This window comes from Dermochelys coriacea, chromosome 1 (genome assembly GCF_009764565.3).
Source record: "Dermochelys coriacea isolate rDerCor1 chromosome 1, rDerCor1.pri.v4, whole genome shotgun sequence".
Taxonomy (NCBI): domain Eukaryota; kingdom Metazoa; phylum Chordata; order Testudines; family Dermochelyidae; genus Dermochelys; species Dermochelys coriacea.
This window is the reverse complement of record NC_050068.2, coordinates 216,617,557-216,640,571: the sequence shown is the minus strand read 5'-3', so window position 1 is coordinate 216,640,571 and position 23,015 is coordinate 216,617,557. Positions and strand designations below refer to the sequence as shown.

Sequence of the window (23,015 nt, the reverse complement as noted above, 5' to 3'; positions counted from 1 at the left end):
CTCCTCCTCTTTCTGCCTGTGAGTGACATGAAACCCTGGATGGACTGGCCAAACCCAGGAACATTTGCCAGGATTCCTTCACCCTGAAGAGAGGAGCCTTCATCTGCTCCCTCTATAAGGCTCCAGTCCCAGGCCCTAGGCAGCGTCAGCAGCCTGTGTTCCCTGTTGAAGCACAAACACCCACAGTGGGTCCACTTTCTCTCTCTGTGGTCATTTCCTTTGTCCCACAAATCCGTCTTGAGGATTCAACCCTTGGAACAGGGTAGCACAGCCCCTGAGATTTCCCTCCTCAGTCTTCAAGGTTCAGTATGCCCTATTACACGTCTTCCTACTGTATTTTTATTTTTCTCCTTTCAAAAGTAAATTGTTGTATTTCTCTCTCTTTATATGACTCCTGGCCCTGCTGAATGCAGAGAATTGGAAGCACCTTCTCTCGACATTTCTATTTCCAGTCTATCCTTCTACAGATGAAGTGACCCAGCTGAATGCAGGATTTGTGGTAAAGGAAAGACATACGCTTCTGTGAAAGAGTGATGTACTCTGTGTACGTTCTGGTATTGATTTCACTGAGAACACTTCTGAGAACATTGATTTCACTGAGAACACTTGCATCAAGACAACACTTCTGGCTTTTCCACTGGTCAGTGCTCAGCTCAGCATTGATTTTAAACTATATTTGTAGATTGTCATGGAAATAAACATGCCACAGTGTGAACATGATCGGTTTTACTGGGGTTTCTAGTAACAACTCAGTGTCTTGTTACTTCTTGTAGCCTTATTGGTTCAGTGGAAATCCAGGTTCTTATTAACCCACCTCTTGTCATTATTTTCTATAGAATTCATTTATTTTCCTAGCAGAAATATTCATCCTCTGCATTTATTGCTAATGGGGAAATCTTTTCAGTTTGCTTAATTTCAGGTGTGAATTACCCTGGGAGAATTTTCCATTTATCTCCTTGGATTCAATGAAAGTTTCAAATCTGAATTCACTTCAGGAACAACCAGGTTGCTCATCTCAGAATGTTCTCTACCTGGTTTCTCACTTTTACCACATGCCTGATGTGTAAACCCACCCTGCTATCAAACAGCCAGCCATACCAGAGGTGGCCTTCCCTTCTCTCTTGGTTTGTTTAATCTCGGTGTCTCCCTATGTTGAGCCGTGGAAGCTGCACAATTCATCTGGCAAGAAAAACTTTCACTACGGGGAAGACTTTCAGAAAGGCTTTAATATAAAAAAGGCACAAAGTCAAGCTGAAGAAATAATAGGCATAAAACAGCAGGAAACTTCCACCCCCTCCAAACAATGGAAAATTATACAAAGAAAGCTTATGAACCTTTTCCCCATTCACGCTTGTATTTCCTGCAACTTCACACAAATGTTATAAAAACACCTGCTTTGTCTATCAACCAGGAAGGGATTTTCTCTGGGCCATCATTTCTGAGAGAAAGAGGCGAAGCATTTACATCAGCACAAGGTTATTTTGTCCAATCAAATTGTTATGATATTGAGCCCCCAGAGTCACCATGTCCTGCATTGTTATAACCTGTGTCTCTAGGAGGCAGGGACGGGGTTTCCTTCTCCATCCCAGAGACAACTTCACCCCATAGTGATTGCAGACTCCCACCTGAAAATACCAAGGGAGACACATACAGTCAGTGGATCTATTCTATGGTTATGTGTGGCTGCAGAGCAAGTTGGAGTGCACTTTACGGCTGTGGCTCTCAAACTTATTTGACTGTGGCTCCTTTCTTTGTATCTGTAGTAATTGACACTTCCCCTCCCAGCCATACAAGTACATATACCCATTTAAAAAACACCATGCAACTTTCACTAAATATGAAAACCGGTAGGGCATTGAGTCAAAAAGAGCCATATCAGTATATAGCTCTCCAGCCGCCCCGCTCGAAGGCAGCACTACCGCCAGCAGCAGCAGAGAAATAAGAGTAGCAACACCCTGACATCTGTACTTCTGCACTGATACCAGTAGCAGCACTGCCTTCAAAACTGGGCACCTGGACAGGAGTCACCGCTGTCTGCTCTGGCTTCTCATGCTGCCCCAGAATATATTCTGTGCTACCCAGTTTGAGAACCTCTGCTCTACAGTACAGATTGGGAATCATTCCCCCTTCAGTCTTGGGTCTATGACAAGTTCTAATCCATCATCTCTACACAGTAACTCCCCACTTAATGATGTAGTTATGTTCCTGAAAAATGCAACTTTAAGTGAAACGATCTTAAACTAATCCAATTTTCCCATAAGATTTAATGTAAATGTGGGGGTTAAGTTCCAAAGAAATTGTTTTGGGGCAAACAAAAGGCATTATATACTGTACAGTACTGTCCTGTCCTATCCTGTGGTTGGGAAGTGCCCCTGGCTTACCTCACACAGGCACAGCCCCCTGCAGGCAAGGATGCTACGAAGCACCTTTGCAGCAGCAGTGGCAGTTACCCAGAGAAGAATAGGCACCAACTTTGCCTGCCTCTTCCCATCCCCGCTCCACTCCAGGCCCACCTCTTCCCACCCCCACTCCACCTCCTCTCCAGAGCACGCCACATTCCCGCTCCTTCCCCCCACTCAAAAAAAGTCCTAAGCACCACCAAACAGCTGTTTGGCAGCACTTAAGACTTTCTGGCAGGGCGGGGGAGGAGTGGAGACACAGAGCTTCCCCGCTCCTGCCCCTCCATCCCAGAAAGTCCTAAGCACCACTTAGAACTTTCTGGGAGGGACGGGGAGGAGTGGAGATGCAGCACTTCCCCGCCCTTCCCCCCCCCCCGCCAGCGTTTCCCTGCCACCAAACAGCTGTTTGGTGTCACCTAAGACTTTCTGGGAGGGAGGGGGAGGAGTGGAGACACAGCAATTCCCCGCTCCTCCCCCTCCCCTCCAGAAAGTCCTAAGTGCCACCAAAAGAGCTGGGTGCGTAGGACCCAGGAGAAGCGCTGGGAAGGAGGGGGAGGAAGCGGAGAAGAGGAACTTTGCAATGCTCCCTTTTAAAGTCGCTGTTCTTCCATAAAGAAAAGGAGTACTGGTGGCACATTAGAGACTAACAAATTTATTAGAGCATAAGCTTTCGTGAGCTACAGCTCACTTCATCGGATGCATTAGAGCATCCCTCGGGGGTGGCTGATGGTGTCTCTGCTCATGACACAATGGGGAAGAGAGGGAGATATTGGCTAAGGACAATGGGCAAAGCCCATCCCAGATTTTACAGGACGTGTCATGAGCTCATTAGCACTGGTGCAGCAGTAAGAGGACTTTGGTGTACAGGATTCTGCCGAAAAGATACACGCACAGTGAAGTGGTGGGAATCCAACAGATCCAGGGCGTGGCAGCGATGCAAGGACTGGAACCTAGAGGCAGAAGAATCCTAGGTATCTTGCTGGTTTGACCACGAAGTACCACCCAGCAGGGACCCTGCTGTTCCTCTCCCCATGGCAGGCACTGAAGCCTCTGCTTTGAGGGAATGGAGAGATGAGAGAAGGAGAGTTTGTCTCACAGGTGTTGGGTTGGTCAGGGCTGTTCCCTTGCTGCATACCCCACATTTCCAGCCCTCCCACTCTGCAGAGACAGTGTGAAGTGCAAACAGTTCTCCACTCACCTGTCTGTGAATCCCTCTCCCTGTCACTCGCCCCAGTGCCTTCCTTATCATTCTGCCCCAAACCAGGGTCACCTTCAGAGTCAGACGCTTCTCTGGCATCATCGTAACCATCCCCTGGGATATCTCCAGGCAGGGCAGGGGCATCTGACATGAAGATGTGAAGTAATTAAGAGAATATTCACAGTGAAGGTAGAAATAAACTACAAGCTGCAGATGCACCAGCCTCACTGGTCCCTGGGGATCTCTCAGCACTTCCATCCTCAGGGTGGTAAGAGGATCCCTCCTCTGGAACCCTCAGATTGAACAGTTTTACATATCACATTGATCTGATACTTTTCAATAGCTCATTGAGTAAATCCTAGAGCTCCCAGATGATGAGGGGAAGGTGGAGTTGTAAAAAGAGGTGACTGGAATCTAGTCCAAAGGGATTGCCCCACAAGGCATTTGGTTACAATAATTACAAATGTAAATGACTTGGTATTGTCCAGAGTTTGTTCCCGGCTTTCTAAACTTGACATTATTTTAAAAATGTCTTTTCAATGCATCCTCCTGATAAAGTTTACCCTATAAACTGCCATCAGTCTCCCACGTACTGACACCACTGGGAGCTGAGCCAGCTAATAAGGTTGGGACATGGGCCCTTGGGTGTAAAATCTCTGTCCCAGCATGTCTGACACAGATGTATATATGCTGCAATAAATGCATGCCAGGAAAGGCTGGAAGGGAACATTGCTGCACTGTAGAGATCTGTGCTTTGATGTGCCCTCTTCCCAAATAGCGAGTAACCCTAGTGCTCATGGCCGTGATGGTCATGGGGCAATGACCTGAGCCAAGTACCGCATGGGTAGCTCCTGAGCGAACTGCTCCTTCAGTCCCTGCAATGGGCCTTTATCATGACCTAGGACATCACACTCTTCCCTACCCCTGGGCCACCATACAGCTCTTGTAAGGAGCATGGTCAGGCCCCCAGTGTTCATAGAATCATAGAATATCAGGGCTGGAAGGGACCTCAGGAGGTCATCTAGTCCAACCCCCTACTCAAAGCAGGACCAATCCCCAATTTTTGCCCCAGATCCTCTAAATGGCCCCCTCAAGGATTGAGCTCACAACCCTGGGTTTAGCAGGCCAGTGCTCAAACCACTGAGCTATCTCTCCCCCCAGTAGAAAATACTGCTGGGTGAACTTTGTGGTTTTCTTAACAAGCCACTATTGTCCCTACCGGGAAACACATTTAGCTTTTTGCCAGGGTGACGTTGCTTCCAGGAGGTGGATTCACTACTCACCTCGGCCGCCTGGATTCGGGGGGACATCATTCAAGACAGGCTCCTCCACGTTATCGTAATCCAACTGAGACCCCCATGGGGAAACTCCCTCTGAAACAGCAAACAGCACACTCAGCCCATGGCAACAGCAGCATCTCTTCAGTGCAGGTGGCCCTTATAACTAGAGCTGTTTATCATGGCACATGAGAGGGGAAGTTGCAGGGGGCCCACGCTGAGAAGGGCACAAGTCAGACAACTAGAGTGAAACAGGAGTCCCAGAAATAACTAGGGGCCAATCCAGTCCCTGCAGAATCCAACAGCAGCTCTTTTATGTGTTTCAGTGGGAGCAGGATCTGAGCCTGTGCTGAGATAACAGGTTGGAACATGGGCACTGCCAGGTCAGAGCTGGCCTGTGTGAATCCAGCTGATCTCTGCAGACAGGTTTGAATTTTCCTCCCCTCTGCAGGAATTAAAGCTCCCACTGGGGGTGACTGGCCTGATCCTTTGTGAGCTCCTGCTCTCCACTAGTCTCTCAGGCAGCTCAGGGCTCAGCTTGGCAGCGCTCCAGCTTCTCAGCAGACCTGGCTCATCTGCTCAAAGTTTTCTCCCGCAGCCACAGGCTAAAATCCGAAAAGGCCCAAATCCTGGACTTCCTTGAGAGCAGCGGGGGTAGAAATGCCAACCTGTTTATAATTAGAGATGGGGCCAGACCAGGAAGTTCAGATCCAGGATTTTGCTTCAGCTTGTTATAGTGACAGATGTCAGCTGCAAAACTGAGATCCAGAGCTGGGGACAAAATCTGGAAATCCCCTCTCCCCCAAAGTTCTGGTGGGTTCAGATCAGTGAGTTGGGCTGAGCCCATCTGTAATTATAACATAGGACAATATTCCTCTTCTTGGGGGTAAGAGACGAGCCCTGACGCCTTCCACCCAAAAAGACTGACCAGTCTCCTCCAGTTCCCAGGGCCATGTGCTCAGGAGATGGTCACATGTTCCCATCCTGAGATTCTGACAGAAATCCTGTTCAATGGGATTAGATCCGACTGTGTAAAATGGAAACCGTGGGGGGGGGGAAATGGCTGCAATTGCAGAAAGTGTCATAGAAATTCTGTTCTCTGCCCAAATTTGGGTCTCTCGGCCTGAGTCTGCCCTTCCCCCATTACCTTGTTCTGATCCAGGATCATTTTCCCCCTCGCTGTCCCCAGTGTAATACTGCAGCTTCGTCACTGAGTCATCTGAATAGGAGACTGGAGAGACAAGTACCAGAAATTCATCACAGTGAGAACAGCAGAACTGTGGGATTGGGAACACATCCAGATTTCTACTCTCAGTCTATTCCTCCTTCCACTCTGAGCAGTGAGAGGCTGATAGACTCCTCAAGAGAAATCTCCATGTTACTGTGTACAAGTGAGTGACGGGATGATACAATCTGACCTGAAAGAAGCTGGGGTGAATGAATGGCACGTCTCTGGCTGCTGGTCCTGGCCTCCTCAGCCACAGAGGGGACTCCTCCTTCTTAAGGGTAAATACCCACCTTCCCCATGAATCAGTCGATCAGCTCGCCGTGGTGTTTCAAGATTAGGCCAAGAAAGGCCCAGAGCAGAGTCTGTGATTCACTGTAACCATCTTGGCAGTCATGCTGGGGGATACCCTGAGCATGTTCCCAGAGCCCCACCACAGCACAGTCCTTGGGCAGGATGTTCCCGTCACACATTGAGACAAAATAGCACAAAGGATAATAGGGCCATGACTCAAAGTCATGAGGCTCTCCTGGGCTGATCTCTCTGCTCCAGGGGAAGAGGTAGCCCACCCAGCAGACCAGTGGCTGAGGTGGGAGGGGGGGCACAGAACATCCCCTGCTCCAATGCTCAAGGGCAGTTTTCAAATTATAATTTAGCCTGGTGCAAGGCAGTCACTTTCCTGATACTTACTGGTTACACGCCAAGGCTGCAGGACAGGCAGAGTGACATTAACTGTCCCTAGAATTGGGACTCACAGTGTATGGTGGGAAAGAAACTCATCTCCCTCATTCTACATGAGTAACTGCTGGTCTCACCACAGACCCAGCTCCCACAGAGCTTGGCAAAAAAACAGATTGTTTGGTTCTCTGGCCATTGGGGGAAAAAAGCAAAAAAAAAACCCCAACATTGGTTTGAATTGAGCCAAAAATGACTTTATTTTTGGCAATTATTGGCAAATGCAAAAGCAAAAAAAAAGTTTAATGTTGAATGAAACCATTTGATGTTCTTTTGGGCATTAGTTACTTTTTGTTTATTTGTTTGTTTTTATAGATAAAATTAAAGTAAATTTCTAATGGAAAAGTAATATCAAATTGAAAAAAACAAAATGTTTTCTTTAGAAAGTGTTGAAATAAAATGAATTGTTCTGTGTGTATTTGGAACAATTGGTTGAAATTGACAGGAATTTGTGAAATGTTTCGGTGTCTCTGAATCTGCATTTTTCATCAAAACATTTTGCAATGAAGACTTGGACAGTGACAAGCTCCAGTGACAAGCTCACAGGGCTGAAGCTGCAGTGATTTAACTCTGGGTCAGGGCCTCAAATGGACAGGGCATTAGATAGCTGCTCCCTGTTAAGAGTGAGACCCACAGACCTGAGCGACTGAACATCTGCTTCTCTCTCATCAAGTTATAATCAATCTCCTCGTACACGGGCTCAGAGAAGGGATCCAAGGGTCTTCTGGAGCCTGAAAACAAAGGGCAGGGTTTGCACAAGGTCATTGAAAGCAGAGATGGGAAACACTATGGGATCATCCAGCCCCTCCCTGTGGGCCCAGTGCAAGCCCGAACCCTCCAGCACATTCCCACTGCTGGAATTTAAATGAGCCAGGTGACAGGGTTTCTTTCCACAGCATCCCTTTGATGATGGTTCCCAAGGCTAGATCGCTGTGAGGAAGCTTCCTCACATTCATCTTAAATTTTCCCTTTTTAATTTCATCCCATTATTCCTGGTTATTCCCTTTGGAACATCTTAAATAATTCTTCCCCCATGCTGGTGTTTATCTGCAAAATGGTGATAACACCTTTTTTTTTTTCATCGAGTTTAAGGCCAGAAGGGACCATTTGAACATCTAATCTGACCTCCTGTATAACACGGGCCACTGCATTTCACCCAGATACTCCGAAGTTTGAGCCCAAAGGTGCACTCAGAGTAAAGCATTTCAGTCCTCAGGAGAATAAGCTCATGTGTGCCACATGCAGAAAGCAGGAGTGACTAAGGTACTACCAATGCACAAGGCCCCTTCAATGTCAGGGAATTGATTAGGTGAGAGATGCCTAGATAATCCTGGCAGGTGATCCATGCTCCATGCTTCAGATGAGGAGGAAAATCCCCCAAGGTCCCTTTTTGCCAGTCTGACCTGGGGGAAAATTTCTTCCTGACCCCAAATCTGACAATTGGTTTGACCCTGAGCATGTGAAAAAGACACACCAGCCAAATATCTTAGAAAGAGGTTTCTCTATACCACCTCAGAGGACTGGTCCAGTCCATCCAGTGTCACAGCTCTCTCTGTAGCTAATGTCTGATTCTTCAGAAGAGGACAAAAAACAAAACAAAGCAAAACAAAACACAAATATGGGGGCTTCCCAGAATTCCTTCCTGACCCCTGCAGGCAACTGGCTGAAGCCCTGAACCATGAGGTCTGATTATAGTCATTGTCTTACTGCAAAGCTGTGAATGTTATGCATATGTTGATGGCAATCCCATCCTCTATCTTCTTTCCAAGGCCATGGTAGCTAATGTTTGTACAGTGGTTTATAGAAGTAAAATCCCCTACAAGTGTCAGCTTTCAGTACAATACAGCATAATGCTCCTTTCCCACCCTTCTCCTTCCTAAGATTGTCTTTTCTACTGGATCACTCTCTTCACAACTATTTACCACAGCTCTATTTTGTACACCTTTTTTCCTTGACAATATTTCCAATTTCTCTAGGTCCCTTTTCCGTGATGTCTCTTCTCATGATATTCAGATCCCTTCCCTGTGGCAGATACTGCAGCTCCAGGCAGTATCTTTGGGAATCACTATATTAAAGCTATGAATGGTTTATGTTCTACTGCATGTGGGAGGGTTACCACAGCTCCTCCAGGAAGAAAAATCAGTGTGTGTGTGTGTGTGTGTGTGTGTGTGTGTGTATGTGCACGCGTGGGTGATTACGGCGAATCACTGAGATTGCAAACAAACAACCTTCAGGGTGGTTTATTCAGACTGGTTCAAACTGAGTTACCAGAGACCAAGAGACAAAGGAAGACTTCTGATATGAAAGGCTGAGTTTAAACAGACTCAGGGCCTTCATTTTGATTCAGCAAATGGGCAGGACCTTCTGTCCATAGGGATCCCAACACTGAATCGTTGGAGGGACATTGGTCTCCCAAGCTGCCCTTGAAGAAGACGGGTGAATTCTGGTATGTTCAGCAAGTGTGGAGGAATTTTTATTGTTTTTAATGTTTTCTCTGTCATACTTTTATCCTAGGAATAAGGTGCAGTCTGCTGAGAGAGAGCTGGGTGGTAACTTGTAACTGCTGGCAATGCCCTGCTCATAGCCCTTGGGGAGAATGCACAGCATGGGGGCTGGCCTGAAGGCAGACTGGTTTGCTAGGGGTAACACAGTGGAAGGCAGGGAGCTGTGCAGCATTAAAACCTCCTGGCCACAAGGAGGTGGGACGGGGCTCACACCCAGAGACAGGTGATGGGGGGATACAGAGGCAGCTTCTCTGAAACTGTGACACACCCTAGCTAGTATCATCTCCAGATTTCATGGCTGGGCTGTTCCACTGCCAGACAGTTAATAAAATATTACATGAGAGAGGAGTTAACAGGCACGCTTCGCCACCCCACCCAGCCTGGTATCGCCCCTCACCCTGACACCCTGCAGCCCCCCTCCTATAGCAGAAGCATTTCACAGTGACACCAATCAGGACCCACCTCTGCGCTGTGCCCTGGCACTTCGCACCTGCACCCCCAGAATGACTAAGACCAGGCAGAGCAAGACTCCCAGGATAATGCGGATGACCACAGGCACTGTGACTCTCCCACTGTCGGTCGGAGGGTGACGCAGGGCAGCTGGATGGAAATGAACATGGAAGAGGGAGAGATTATCCTGTGAGAGACACAGTCTGTGCACCATGGGGGCAACTCATAGGCTGCTCTTTAAATCATGGGCCCTGCCCCGTCAGCTGGAGCCAGCAGACAGGAATCCTCTGGCTCAGCAGGGCCTGCAGCTCCCACCCGGGTGTCATTCGCCCTCAGATGTCACAAGCCATGGAAAGGAGCTCCTTCCCCCAGGCTGCAGCTTGCAGCTCCTCCTCTGTGACCCAGTGCCAGGGAAATTTAACCCTTGATGGGAGGAGGGGGATGCTTTAGCTGGGGTATTTGGAGAATCTGTCCTCTCTGTCAGACCTGCAAAGGGAAAGGGAGGAGAGTTGGAACCTGGAGCGAGGGGGAGGTGTTGTGTTTTTTCCCAGGGGGAACCTCACCTCTGAGAGTCTCTGTTAGTCTCCAGCTGTCACCTCCACAAACTCCTTCACAGCAGCACAGGGCCTGTTTGTTAGTGATTTAGGGCCCAAGTCTCTTGTGCTCTATGCAGCAATGAGAACTCTCATAACAAACAAGCACACTGGGGCCTGTGATGGATGCACGGGTTTTGTGCAACCAAATGACACTAGCCAATACCCCCGGTCCCAGACAAAACCCTAGGATTCTCTGTCTTGCAATGTCCAGTTATACCCAGTGAACGCTGCAAGTTTATATGAGTTCATCAGTTTAACAAAGAAATTGATGTGGGCCGGGCTGGTTATCCCCAAAAGAGTCCCTGACACGCTCCAAACCAAAATGCACTGCTTTGGGTAGAATAAACAGATTTATTAACTATAAAGATAACTTTTAAGTAATTATAAGTCAAAACATATGTCAGATTTGGTCAAATTAAATAAAAATAAAACACATTCTAAGCTGATCATAATACTTTCAGTGCCCTTACAAACTTAGATGCTTCTCACCACAGGCTGGCTAATTACTCTTCGGCCAGGCTCTCCCCTTTGATCAGCGCTTCAGTCGCTTGGTGTGGTGTCTGTAGATGTAGGTGGAAGAGAGAGGAAGGACATGGCAAATGTCTCTTCCTTTTATCATGTCAATTCCTCCCTCTTGGCTTTACACCTCCCTCCCCCATTTCAGAGTCAGGTGAGCATTACTGAGGCTTTGTTTACACAGCCAATTGAACGACTAAACTTATGTCATTCACAAGTACTTAAAGAAGCCCCCCCCCCCCGAAAGACAAAAGTTTTGCCATGGCAAGTGGCAGTGTAAACGGCTCATTGCCAGCAGGAGTGCTCTCCTGTTGACAAGGCAAACCCTGGTCGTGGGGCATGGACATATTTTGTCAGCAAGAGTGCTGACAAGCAGTGTTTATACTACCCAACTTTTAGCGACATGGCAGTGTCATTAAAAGCTGTGCAGTGTACACAATGTCTGAGTCTCTCTAAGCATGGTTGAGCAATTCCCCTGGTGTGGCCTCATGCAGGTGAGTCATTGCACTGTAGCTCCCTTGCTGGACAATGGCTGTTGATGGGTTGTTTGACATCCCACCCAGGCATTGGTTACAGTTGCAGTTGCCTCTGGGGACCTAATATCGGGCTGATTCCCCCCATTTACGGGATGTTTCAGTGACAACCATACTACACAATTCTCATAACTTCATATGCATTAATGATATACATATATGGATAGAAAAGTTACTTTCAGCAGATCATAACCTTTCCCCTGATACGTATAAAGCATGCCTTTTAATGTAAGATCATGATCATATGAAAATGAGGAATATGGGGGTTTCAGCACGCTCCCCCAAGGTATAGAATGTCACACTCTTTTCAGCATGGAGGGTAAGAAACTTCTCCTCAAAGCAGGCCACTGCCTGATAGAGGATGTGGTGCCATTAGGGTCAGTTGGTAGCTTGCTCTTCCCAGCTTGTGATGTCGACATGAGTTTTATTGAGATATGCTTTCAGTATGTCTTTGTAGCATTTCCTCCGACAACCACAGGATCTCTGACCACGGGTGAGCTGAGAGTAGAGGGCTTGTTTTTGGAGGCGAGTGTCTGGCATCTGCACACGATGTCCAGCAGAGCTGAGATGGTGATTGAAGCAATGATCCTCAATGTTGGTGACATTAGCTCCAATGAGGATGGTGGTGTTAATGCAGCGATCTTCCCACTTGATGCAAAGGATCTTCCGGAGCCATCTTTGGTGATACCCCTCCAGAATCTTGAGGTGCTGTCGATAGGTCACCCATGTTTTGGATACATAAAGGAGTGCAGGAATAACAATTGTCTTATAGACCTGATCTTGGTTTCCTGCTGTAGGTCATGGTCTGTGAAAATTCATCAGAGCAGTTTCCCAAAGGAATATGTTGCACACTGGATCCTGTGCTGGATCTCACTGTTGATTTTTACATTTTGAGAAAGTTGACTACGAAGGTAGCAGAAGTGCTTTACTGTCTCCAAAGTCTGTCCCTTGATGGTGATGTGTGGTGGGTCAGGTGCAGGGCCTGAAGCAGGCTGATGGAGTACTTTAGTCTTCTTGATATTGAGTGAGAGTCATAGGCTTCGGTAAACTTGTGCAAAAAAAAAATCCACTGTGGACTGAAGGTCATTCTCAGTGTGCGTGAAGATGACACAATCATCAGCATACTGAAGATCAGTAATGGATGCCCTGAGGACTTTAGACTTTGAGCAGAAACGTCAGAGATTAATAAGCCGCCCAGCCGTTCTGTATTAAATGTCAACTCCAGTGGGGAGGTGATCTTTAAAATGACCAAAATGACTGCTAAATACATGGAGAACAGGGTTGGGGCAACAACACATCCTTGCTTAACCCCAGTTTTGATGATGAAAGGATTCATCTCCAGGCCATTAAAGAGAACGGTGGCAATCATCTCTTCATGAAGGAGCCTTAGGCCCTTAATAAATATTGGAGGGCAGCGAAATCTGGCCAGCAACTTCCACAGTGCTTCGCAATTGACAGAGTTAAAGGCCTTTGTCAAATTGATTAAGGCCATGTACAGGTCCGGATTTTGCTCCCAAGACTTCAGTTCCCCATATGTAAAATGGGGATAACACTTCCCTGCCTCCCAGGGGTGTTGGAAAGAGAAATTTTTTAAATGTTTGTGAAGCACTCAGCTAATTATAGAAATGAGTGCCATAGAAAAGCCCATGAGGAAATTAACAATTCTGTTTTGGGAGTTCAGTTTGGATGACATGCCGTACATAAGGGCTGGGGCCACACATTGCACAATGAGTATAAAAAGAACTATTGACCGTCCACCCATTCAGTCAGCACCATGTGTCCGGTGCACTGAATGAGGCAGGGGTCCTGTGGCAAAAATAGCATTTGATCATGTAATTAAAGACTGTATCGCAAAGCAAATAAAGGGACTAATTAAGGTTACAGAGGACAGCACACATCTGGCATTCTGAATATTTGAGTGCTTGACTTTACAAATTTAACCTCCTTTTAGATACACAGCTTTATAGATTTTAAGGGCAGAAGGAAGCATTAGATCCTTTAGTCTGGCCTCCTGGGTAACAGGCTATAGAATTTAATCCTGTTACTCCTGAACTGAACCCAATAATTTTTGTTTGGCTAAAGCACATCTTCCAGAAAGGCATCCAGTCTTCATCTAAATACTCCAGGAGGTGAATAAGCTTCTGCTTCCCTTTTTAGTTTGTTCCAATGGTTAATCGCCCTCACCAGGAAAAAAGCATGGCTTACTTCTAATATGAATTTATCTGGCTTTAACTTCCAGACATTTGTTCTTGTTTTGCCTTTCTCCACTAGAATAAGGAGGCCTCTACTTATCAGTGTTTTGTCCCTACGCAAGTACTTGTACACTAAAGTACTTATGCAGTATAATCATGTCACCTCTTGGTCTTCTTTTTTAAAAATAAACAGATGGAGCTCCTGGAATCTGTCACTGCAAGGCACATTTTCAAGCCCTTAAATCATCTTTGTGGCTCTTCTCTGCACCCTTCCCATTTTTTTTTTAATATCCTTCTTAAAATGTGGACAACACAGCTGGATGCAGTATTGCTCTCACCATGCTGTATAAAGAGGTAAAATCATGTCCCTGGTCAGAAATTATCCAACAAAATAGAGCTTCCCTGGAAAATGCTGGTTTGTTGAACTGGACATTTCCCATGAAAGTGAATCGGGTGTAATGAACTTTCTCCAGACCACAGGCAGGTCTGTGAGAGAGAAACCTGCATGCAGGCTGCCTTGGGGCCAAGTACCCCAGACGTCTCAGGTCAGCTGCTCTGGGATAGCTGCACCATGTAGACTGCCCCAGGACCAGAGACCCTGGTGCTCTATAGTCTGCAGCTCCAGGGAAACCCTACCATGGAGAAGGGAGTCCCAGCTTTAACCAGGGCTCAGCTCCCTGCTCCACAGCAGGGAATTTAGAAATCCTGGGATGGGATCCCGATTCCCAGGGTCTGCGGCTCTGAAGCAGCCCTGCGTTGCAGACTACCCCAGACCGGGGACCCCAGAGCTTTGAGATTCCCAGGGCAGCTGGCTATTTGGGACACCAGCTGGCCCAGGAGTCTGGAAGCCCAGGGGTCTCCAGCCCAAGGCAGTCTGTATGGCAAGGCTGCCCAAGAGCCAGAGATCCTGGGAGCCCCAGCAGCAGCTGAGAGAAATTGACATTTTTGTTTTTCTCTTAGCACTGGTGAAACTGACAAGAATTTGTCCCTTTGTAAAAGGATAAATGGATACAAATCAGATATTAGGAATGGGGCAATGTACAAAACCCTGTAGGAGAACACTTCAATCTCCCTGGACACACAATAGCAGATTTTAAGGTAGCCATTCTGCAGCAAAAAAAAAACTTCAGGCCCAGCCTTCAAAGAGAAACTGCTGAGCTTCAGGTCATTTGCAAATTTGACACCCTCAGCTCAGGATTAAACAAAGACTGTGAATGGCTTGCCAGCTACAAAAGCAGTTTCTCTTCCCTTGGTGTTCACACCTCAACAGCTAGAAGAGGGCCTCATCCTCCCTGATTGAATTAACCTCGTTATCCCTAGCCTGATTCTTGCTTGCATATTTATACCTGCCTCTGGAAATTTCCACTACATGCATCTGAAGAAGTGGGTATTCACCCACGAAAGCTTATGCTCCAATAAGTCTGCTAGTTGAAAGGTGCCACATGACTCTTTGCAGCTTTTACAAGAATGTCAGTGTCACTCAGCATCTGCTGGTGTCCCTGGGAGCAAATTTCATGTTGGACACACCATGTGTTGGTGGTTCCAGAAGAAATTTGAGGGGATTTCTGGTTCACAGGAAGTTTTGAAATAGAAAAATTTCCTGTGAGCTGGAAATCCTGCGTTTCAGCCAGCTCTTCTCACTGCTCCCCTGTTTAAACCTCCAAGGATCACCTTAGCCTTTTCACAGCATCATCCTGGGACTTCTAGTTCCATGGCTTGTCCACTGTGACCCCTATGAAGACCATGGGAAATATCTGTATGTTTACATATATTATGTGTACCTCTGTTTCTTTTATTGTTGTTTTGCCATTTCCTATCAGGGTTCAAAGAGTAACTCCTGCTGGAGCTCCCCACATGTCCCAGCAAGGCAGAAAATGTCTACAGAGAACAATGGCAGACAATGTCTACAGTCACTGGTACTTAACTGATAATACAGGGGTCAAAGTCTTTGAACTTTTGCCTCTGACCAAGCTGGGCACACCCTCCTAGCTTGGGAGAGGGGAGGGGCCCTTCCAGTGGGAAAATTAAACAAAGAGCTTGGGAACTATCAAAAGAGGAGCCCTGATGAACAGAGAGGGAGAGGCAGGGTCTGCAGGGAAGGAGATTGAAACCCAGTCCCCAGAAGCAGGGGTACCTGGGATAGGTTGGGCCAACCCAGGTTTTGAGGGAAATGCTGAGGATTAGGTAAGACATATGCCCGTTGGCCTTTAGTGGCTTTAACACTTTTCTCTCTTGTCACTGTGTTCCTATGGATACAGAAATAATATCTCTCTCGTGGGCCTGGTACAATTCAATATTTTCATTAGCGATTTGGATAAAGGCAGCCAGCCAGGCAGGCAGCGGCCAAGACAGCTGCAGCGGCACACAAGCCAGCAAATAGCTGTAAACGGGGGAGTTTGTGGGGGGAAGACCAGGAGATCCCAGTAAAGGAGCTGACAGGCTAGTGCAGGGAGAGTGGGGTGGTCTGGCAGTGTTTTCCTGCTCGTTGGGGGTTTGTTTTGCTGTGGGTGGTGGTGTTTTGGTTTGGTTTGTGTTTCCCAGACTAACAGGACGTAGGTGAGAAGGTGATGAGAGATACAGAGGCAGCAGTCGGAGTGACCCAAGTAGTGGAAGCACAATGAAAATGACTGGATGTGGAAGATGTGGCATGTACATGATCCTGGAGGGGGGACCTGGTAAGAGTTTCGTCTGCCTGAAGTGCTGCCTGATAGAGCTGATGGAAAAGAAGATCCTAGGATTGGAGATGCAGGTGGAGACTCTGGTTGAGTTTACAAGGGGGTTTGAGCAGATGATGGAGCAAAGACATGAGGAGGCTGAAGGGAAAAGCTCAGACTTGCAGATGGAAGCAGGAACGAAGAACTCTCAGAGGATACTGCTGGGTGAGGAAAGTGGACAGTGGAAGCATGTGACCAGGAAAACCAGGAAGAGGAAAAGACAGGCTAGTGAAGGAGAAATAGAGCTCAGGAACAGGTTTGCAGAGTTGGAAAATGAAGAAGGGGCACAGCAGGTGGTCACTGAAGGTGAGAGGGCAAGGAAAAAGAAGAGCAGATAATCTTATTGGAAGAGGGCAAGAGTCAATGGAGATAACACCAAATATGAGCCCCAGGAGGATACGGGATGGGTTGTAGAGGATTGCAAGGGACAATAGGAATCAAGAGGACTTGCGGCCAGATGGAACAGGGGATAGAGTGGAGAATCGCACCATCGCCAGGAAAAGGCAGGTCTACGTGATTGGGGACTCATTACTGAGAAGAATAGACAGGCCTGTAACAAGAGCTGTTCCAGAGAACAGAAGGATGTGCTGTCTGCCGGGTACTAAGCTACGGGATGTGCACCTGAGGCTGAAGAGGATCCTAATGGGAGCAGGAAAGAATCCATCAATTATCCTTCATGTGGGAACAAGTTATATGGCTAGATTCTCGCTGGAACGTATCAAGGGAGACTATGCCAGGCTGGGGAAGACGCTAAAGGAAATCGAGGCTCAGGTGATCTTCAGTGGAATTCTGCCTGTTCCTAGAGAAGGGCAACAAAGGTGTGACAAGATTATGTTGCTCAACAGATGGCTCAGGCAATGGTGCTACAAGGAGGGCTTTGGGATGTATGGCCACTGGGAAGCATTCATGGACAGAGGATGGTTCTCTCAGGATGGACTTCACCTGAGTAGGGAAGAAAATAGACTTCTAGGATGGAGGATGGCACAACTGATCAAGAAAGCTTTAAAGTAGGAATTTGGGGAAGATGGTTGGGAGATGTCCAGGTAATCTCCACCCCAGTTATTCTCTTTGAGAGAGAAGAAAATGAAATGAGAAAGGATACAGCTGTGGTAGGAGAATGGACATAAGGCGGAAGGGCAGTGTACATACCAATCTAATAGGTAATATTGGCGGTAGAATGTCTGTGCCCAATTGGGTAAAGAACGTGAGCGAAGCCAAATGGCAAAAATTAAGATGTTTGTACACTAATGCAAGGAGCCTAGCTAATAAAATGGAGGAACTAGAACTACTGGTGCAGGAAGTGAAACCAGATATTATAGGGATAACAGAAATATGGTGGAATAGCAGTCATGCCTGGAGTATGGGTATTGAAGGGTATGTGCTGTTTAGGAAAGACAGAAGTAAAGGCAAAGGTGGTGGTTTAGCATTGTATATCAATGATGAGGTAGACTGTAAAGAAATAAGAAGTGATGGAATGGATAAGACAGAGTCTGTCTGGGCAAAAATCACACTGGGAAAGAAAGGTACTAGAGCCTGCCCTGGGATAGTGCTTGGGGTGTGCTATAGACCGCCGAGATCCGATCTGGATATGGATATAAACCTCTAATGTTTTTTAAAGAAGTAAATACTTATGGGAATTGTGTGATTATGGGAGACTAACTTCCCAGATATAGACTGGAGGACAAGTGCTAGTAATAATAATAGGGCTCAGATTTTCCTGGATATGATAGCTGATGGATTCCTTCACCAAATAGTTGCTGAACTGACAAGAGAGGATGCCATTTTAGATTTGGTTTTGGTAAGTAGTGAAAACCTCATAGAAGAAATGATTGTAGGGGACAACCTTGGTTCGAGCGATCATGAGCTAATTCAGTTCAAACACAAAAATAGATGTGTGACTAGGGTTTTTGATTTCAATAAGGATAATTTTAAAAAATTAAGGAAATTAGTTAGGGAAGTGGATTGGATTGAAAAACTTGTGGATCTAAAGGTGGGGGAGGCCTGGATTACTTCAAGTCAAAGCTGCAGAAACTCTAGGAAGCCTGCATCCCAAGAAAGGGGAAAAAATTCATAGGCAAGAGTTTCAGAGTAGCAGCCATGTTAGTCTGTATTCGCAAAAAGAAAAGGAGTACCCGTGGCACCTTAGAGACTAACAAATTTATTAGAGCATAAGCTTTCGTGAGCTACAGCTCACTTCATCGGATGCTGTAGCTCACGAAAGCTTATGCTCTAATAAATTTGTTAGTCTCCAAGGTGCCACGGGTACTCCTTTTCTATAGGCAAGAGTTGTTGACCAAGCTGGATGAGCAAGCATCTCAGAGAGGTGATTAAGAAAAAGCAGAAAGCCTACCAGGAGTGGAAGATGGGAGGGATTAGCAAGGAAAGCTACCTTACTGAGGTCAGAACATGGAGGGATAAAGTGAGAAATGTCAAAAGCCATGTAGAGTTGGACCTTGCAAAGGGAATTAAAAGCAATGGTAAAAGGTTCTATAGCCATAGAGATAAGAAGAAAACAAAGAAAGAAGAAGTGGGACCACTTAACACTGAGGATGGAGTGGAGGTTAAGGATAATCGAGGCATGGCCCAATATCTAAACAAATACTTTGCCTCAGTCTTTAAGGAGGCTAATGAGGAGTTTAGGGAGAATGGTAGGACAACAAATGGCAATGAGGATATGGAGGTAGATATTAGCACATCCGAGGTAGAAGCCAAACTCGAACAGCTTAATGGGACTAAATCAGAGGGCCTGGGTAATCTTCATCCAAGAATATTAAAGGAACTGGCGCATGAAATTGCAAGCCCGTTAGCAAGAATTTTTAATGAATCTGTAAACTCAGGGGTTGTACCGTCTGACTGGAGAATTGCTAACATAGTTCCTATTTTTAAAAAGGTAAAAAAAGCGATCCGGGTAACTACAGGCCTGTTAGTTTGATATCTGTAGTATGCTAGGTCTTGGAAAAAAATTTGGAGGAGAAAGTAGTTAAGGACATTGAGATCAACGGTAATTGTGACAAAATACAACATGGCTTTACAAAAGGTAGATCATGTCAAACCAACCTGATCTCCTTCTTTGAGAAGGTAACAGATTTTTTAGACAAAGGGAATGCAATAGATCTAATTTACCTCGATTTCAGTAAGACATTTGATACGGTTCCACATGGAGAATTATTAGCCAAATTGAAAAGATGGGGGTCAATATGAAAATTGAAAGGTGGATAAGAAACTGGTTAAAGGGGAGACTACAGCAGGTGACACTGAAAGGTGAACTGTCAGACTGGAAGGAGGTTACTAATGGAGTTCCTCAGGGATCGGTTTTGAGACCAATCTCATTTAATCTTTTTATTACTGACCTTGGCACAAAAAGCGGGAATGTGCTAATAAAGTTTCAGATGACACAAAACTGGAAGGTATTACCAATACAGAGAAAGACCGGAATATCATACAGGAAGATCTGGATGACCTTGTAAACTGGAGTAATAGTAATTGGATGAAATTTAATAGTGAAAAGTGCAAAGTCATGCATTTAGGGATGAATAACAAGAATTTATGTTATAAACTGGGGACGCATTACTTGGAAGTAACAGAGAAGGAGAAGGTGGACACAAGAACAAATGGATATAAACTGGCCATCGGGAAGTTTAGACTTGAAATTAGACGAAGGTTTCTAACCATCAGAGGAGTGAAGTTCTGGAACAGCCTTCCAAGGGGAGCAGGGTGGCCAAAGACCTATCTGGCTTCAAGACTAAGCTTGATAAGTTTATGGAGGAGATGATATGATGGGATAGCCTAATTTTGGCAATTAATTAATCTTCGACTACTAGTGGTAGATATGCCCAATGGCCTGTGATGGGATGTTCGATGGGGTGGGATCTGAGTTACTAGAGAGAATTCTTTCCCGGGTGTCTGGCTGGTGAGTCTTGCCCACATGCTCAGGGTTTAGCTGATCAGCATATTTAGGGTCAGGAAGGAATTTTCCCCCAGGGCAGATTGGCAGAGGCCCTGGGAGTTTTTCGCCTTCCTCTGTAGCATGGGGCACGGGTCACTTGCTGGAGGATTCTCTGCTCATTGAAGTCTTTAAACCATGATTTGAGGACTTCAAAAGCTCAGACATAAGTTAGGGGTTTGTTACAGGAGTGGGTGGGTGAGGGGGTCAGACTAGATGATCATAATGGTCCCTTCTGACCTTAAAGTCTATGATTCTATGGATGATGAAGTAGAGAATAAAATGTTTGGATGACACAAACCTGGGAGGGGTCAAAGCTCTTTGGATGAGAGTATTAGAATTCATAACGACCTTGATACATTGGAGAATCGGTTTGAAAATCAGTAAATTAAAATTCAGTAAAGACAAGTACAAAGTACTAGACTTAGGAAGGAACAATCAAATGCAAAAAATCCAAAATGGGGAATAACTGACTAGGCAGCTGTCAAGGTTCCTTCCCCACTCTGAACTCTAGGGTACAGATGTGGGGACCTGCATGAAAACCTCCTCAGCTTACATTTACCAGCTTGGGTTAAAAAGTTCCCCAAGGTAAAAAACTATTTTACCTTTTGCCCTTGGACTTATCGCTGCCACCACCAAACGTCTAACAGGGATATAATTTGGAAAGAGTCCATTTGGAAACGTGTTTCCCCCCAACATCTTCCCAAATCTTATACCCCCCCTTTCTGGGAAGGTTTGATAAAACTCCTCACCAATTTGCATAGGTGACCACAGACCCAAACCCTTGGATCTTAAGAACAATGAAAAGCACTCAGTTTCTTAAAAGAAGAGTATTAATAGAAGAAAAAGTAAAAAGAATCACCGCTGTAAAATCAGGATGGTAAATACCTTTCAGGGTAATTAGATTCAAAACAGAGAATCCCTCTAGACAAAACCTTAAGTTACAAAAAGACAAAAAACAGGAATATCCATTCCATTCAGCACAGCTTATTTTCTCAGCCATTTAAAGAAATCAGAATCTAATGCATATCTAGCTAGATTACTTACTAAGTTCTAAGACTCCAATCCTGTTCTGTCCCAGGCAAAAGCATCACACAGACAGACAGACCCTTTGTTTCTCCCTCCCCACAGCTTTGAAAGTATCTTGTCTCCTCATTGGTCATTTTGGTCAGGTGCCAGCGAGGTTATCCTAGCTTCTTAACCCTTTACAGGTGAAAGGGTTTTTCCTCTGGCCAGGAGGGATTTTAAAGGTGTTTACCCTTCCCTTTATATTTATGACATGCCCCCCAAATCACAGATCGGGTGAAATGCTGGCTGTGATTTCTTCCTGGAGCTCTAGGAGAAAACAGAGTTAATAAGACACATGCACCTCTAAATATACTACCAAGTATATAAACACTAACAATATTTTCCACATCTCAAGGACGATTTTCACCAGTTGATTCTGGGAAACTTTCACAGGAGAGTGCATCAGCCACTTTATTAGAAGCTCCTGTGATTTGTTGGATGTCGAAATCAAAATCTTGGAGAGCTAAACTCCACCGAATAAGTTTTTTGTTATTTCCCGTGGTGGTATGAAGCCACTGTAGCGCAGCATGGTCGGTTTGCAGGTGGAAACGCCATCCCCAAACATATGAGCATAGCTTTTCCAAAGCGTAGAAAATAGCGTAACATTCTTTTTCACTGACTGACCAGTTGCTTTCCCTCTCAGACAGCTTCTTGCTGAGCAACACTACAAAGTGGAATTCTTGATACAGTCCTTTCTGCATTAAAACTGCTCCCACAGCACACTCGGATGCATCTGTGGTTACTAGGAACGGTTTGTCGAAGTCTGGGGCCCTTAGTACACGGTCAGACATGAGTGTCACTTTAAGCTTGTTAAAGGCCTTCTGACACTCTTCGGTCCACTGAACGGCATGTGGCTGTTTCTTTTTGGTTAGGTATGTCAGTGGGGCGGCGATTTGCCTGTATTGCGGTACAAATCGCCTGTAATAACCAGCCAAGCCTAAGAAGGATTGAACCTGTTTCTTTGACTTTGGGACAGGCCACTTTTGGATAGCATCCACTTTGGCCTGTAGGGAGTTGATAGTTCCTTGACTCACCTGGTGTCCAAAGTAAGTCACTCTGTTTAGGCCTATTTGACACTTCTTAGCCTTAACAGTTAGTCCTGCCTCCCTTATGCGCTCGAAGACTTTTTGTAAATGGTCCAGGTGTTGTGCCCAGGAATCCAAAAATATGGTCACATCGTCAAGGTAGGTGACTGCATATTCTCCTAATCCTGCTAGGAGACCATCTACAAGTCTTTGGAAGGTGGTGGGTGCATTCCGCAGCCACATAATGCCGGAGTACATTAAATTCATAGAGCCTGATATGGGTGGTGAAGGCTGACCTTTCCTTGGTGGATTCATCTAGCGATACCTGCCAGTACCCCTTGGTTAAGTCCAAGGTAGAGATGAACCAGGCCCATCCCAGTTTCTCTAATAGTTCATCTGTGCGTGGCATTGGATAGTTGTCTGGACGAGTTACAGCATTTAGCTTATGGTAGTCCATGCAAAAATGTATCTCCCCATCTGGTTTGGGAACTAGAACCACTCGAGATGCCCATGCACTGCCAGAGGGGTGGATTACCCCCATCTGTAACATATCCTGGATCTCCTGTTCTATAGGAGTTTTAGCTTGAGGAGACACCCGGTAAGGTTGGACTTTAATTGGGTGAGCATTACCTGTGTCAAT

General features: G+C 45.9%; 2 protein-coding genes across 2 annotated transcripts in view; one reads left to right on the top strand and one right to left on the bottom strand.

Moving 5' to 3' along the window:
- LOC119860485 (scavenger receptor cysteine-rich type 1 protein M130-like) overlaps positions 1–23,015 on the top strand; it is a 1,081,813-nt gene that overhangs the window by 102,636 nt on the left and 956,162 nt on the right. The window lies entirely within an intron of this gene.
- LOC119860423 (scavenger receptor cysteine-rich type 1 protein M130-like) overlaps positions 1,209–23,015 on the bottom strand; it is a 177,310-nt gene continuing 155,503 nt past the window's right edge. Inside the window, exons 13-17 of the mRNA XM_043514105.1 lie at positions 7,473–7,565; positions 6,022–6,105; positions 4,881–4,970; positions 3,598–3,741; positions 1,209–1,625 (exon numbers count right to left, since the gene is read on the bottom strand). Coding sequence (XP_043370040.1) covers positions 1,498–1,625; positions 3,598–3,741; positions 4,881–4,970; positions 6,022–6,105; positions 7,473–7,565 — 539 coding nt within the window. The 3' untranslated portion in view covers positions 1,209–1,497. The remainder of the gene's footprint in view (positions 1,626–3,597; positions 3,742–4,880; positions 4,971–6,021; positions 6,106–7,472; positions 7,566–23,015) is intronic.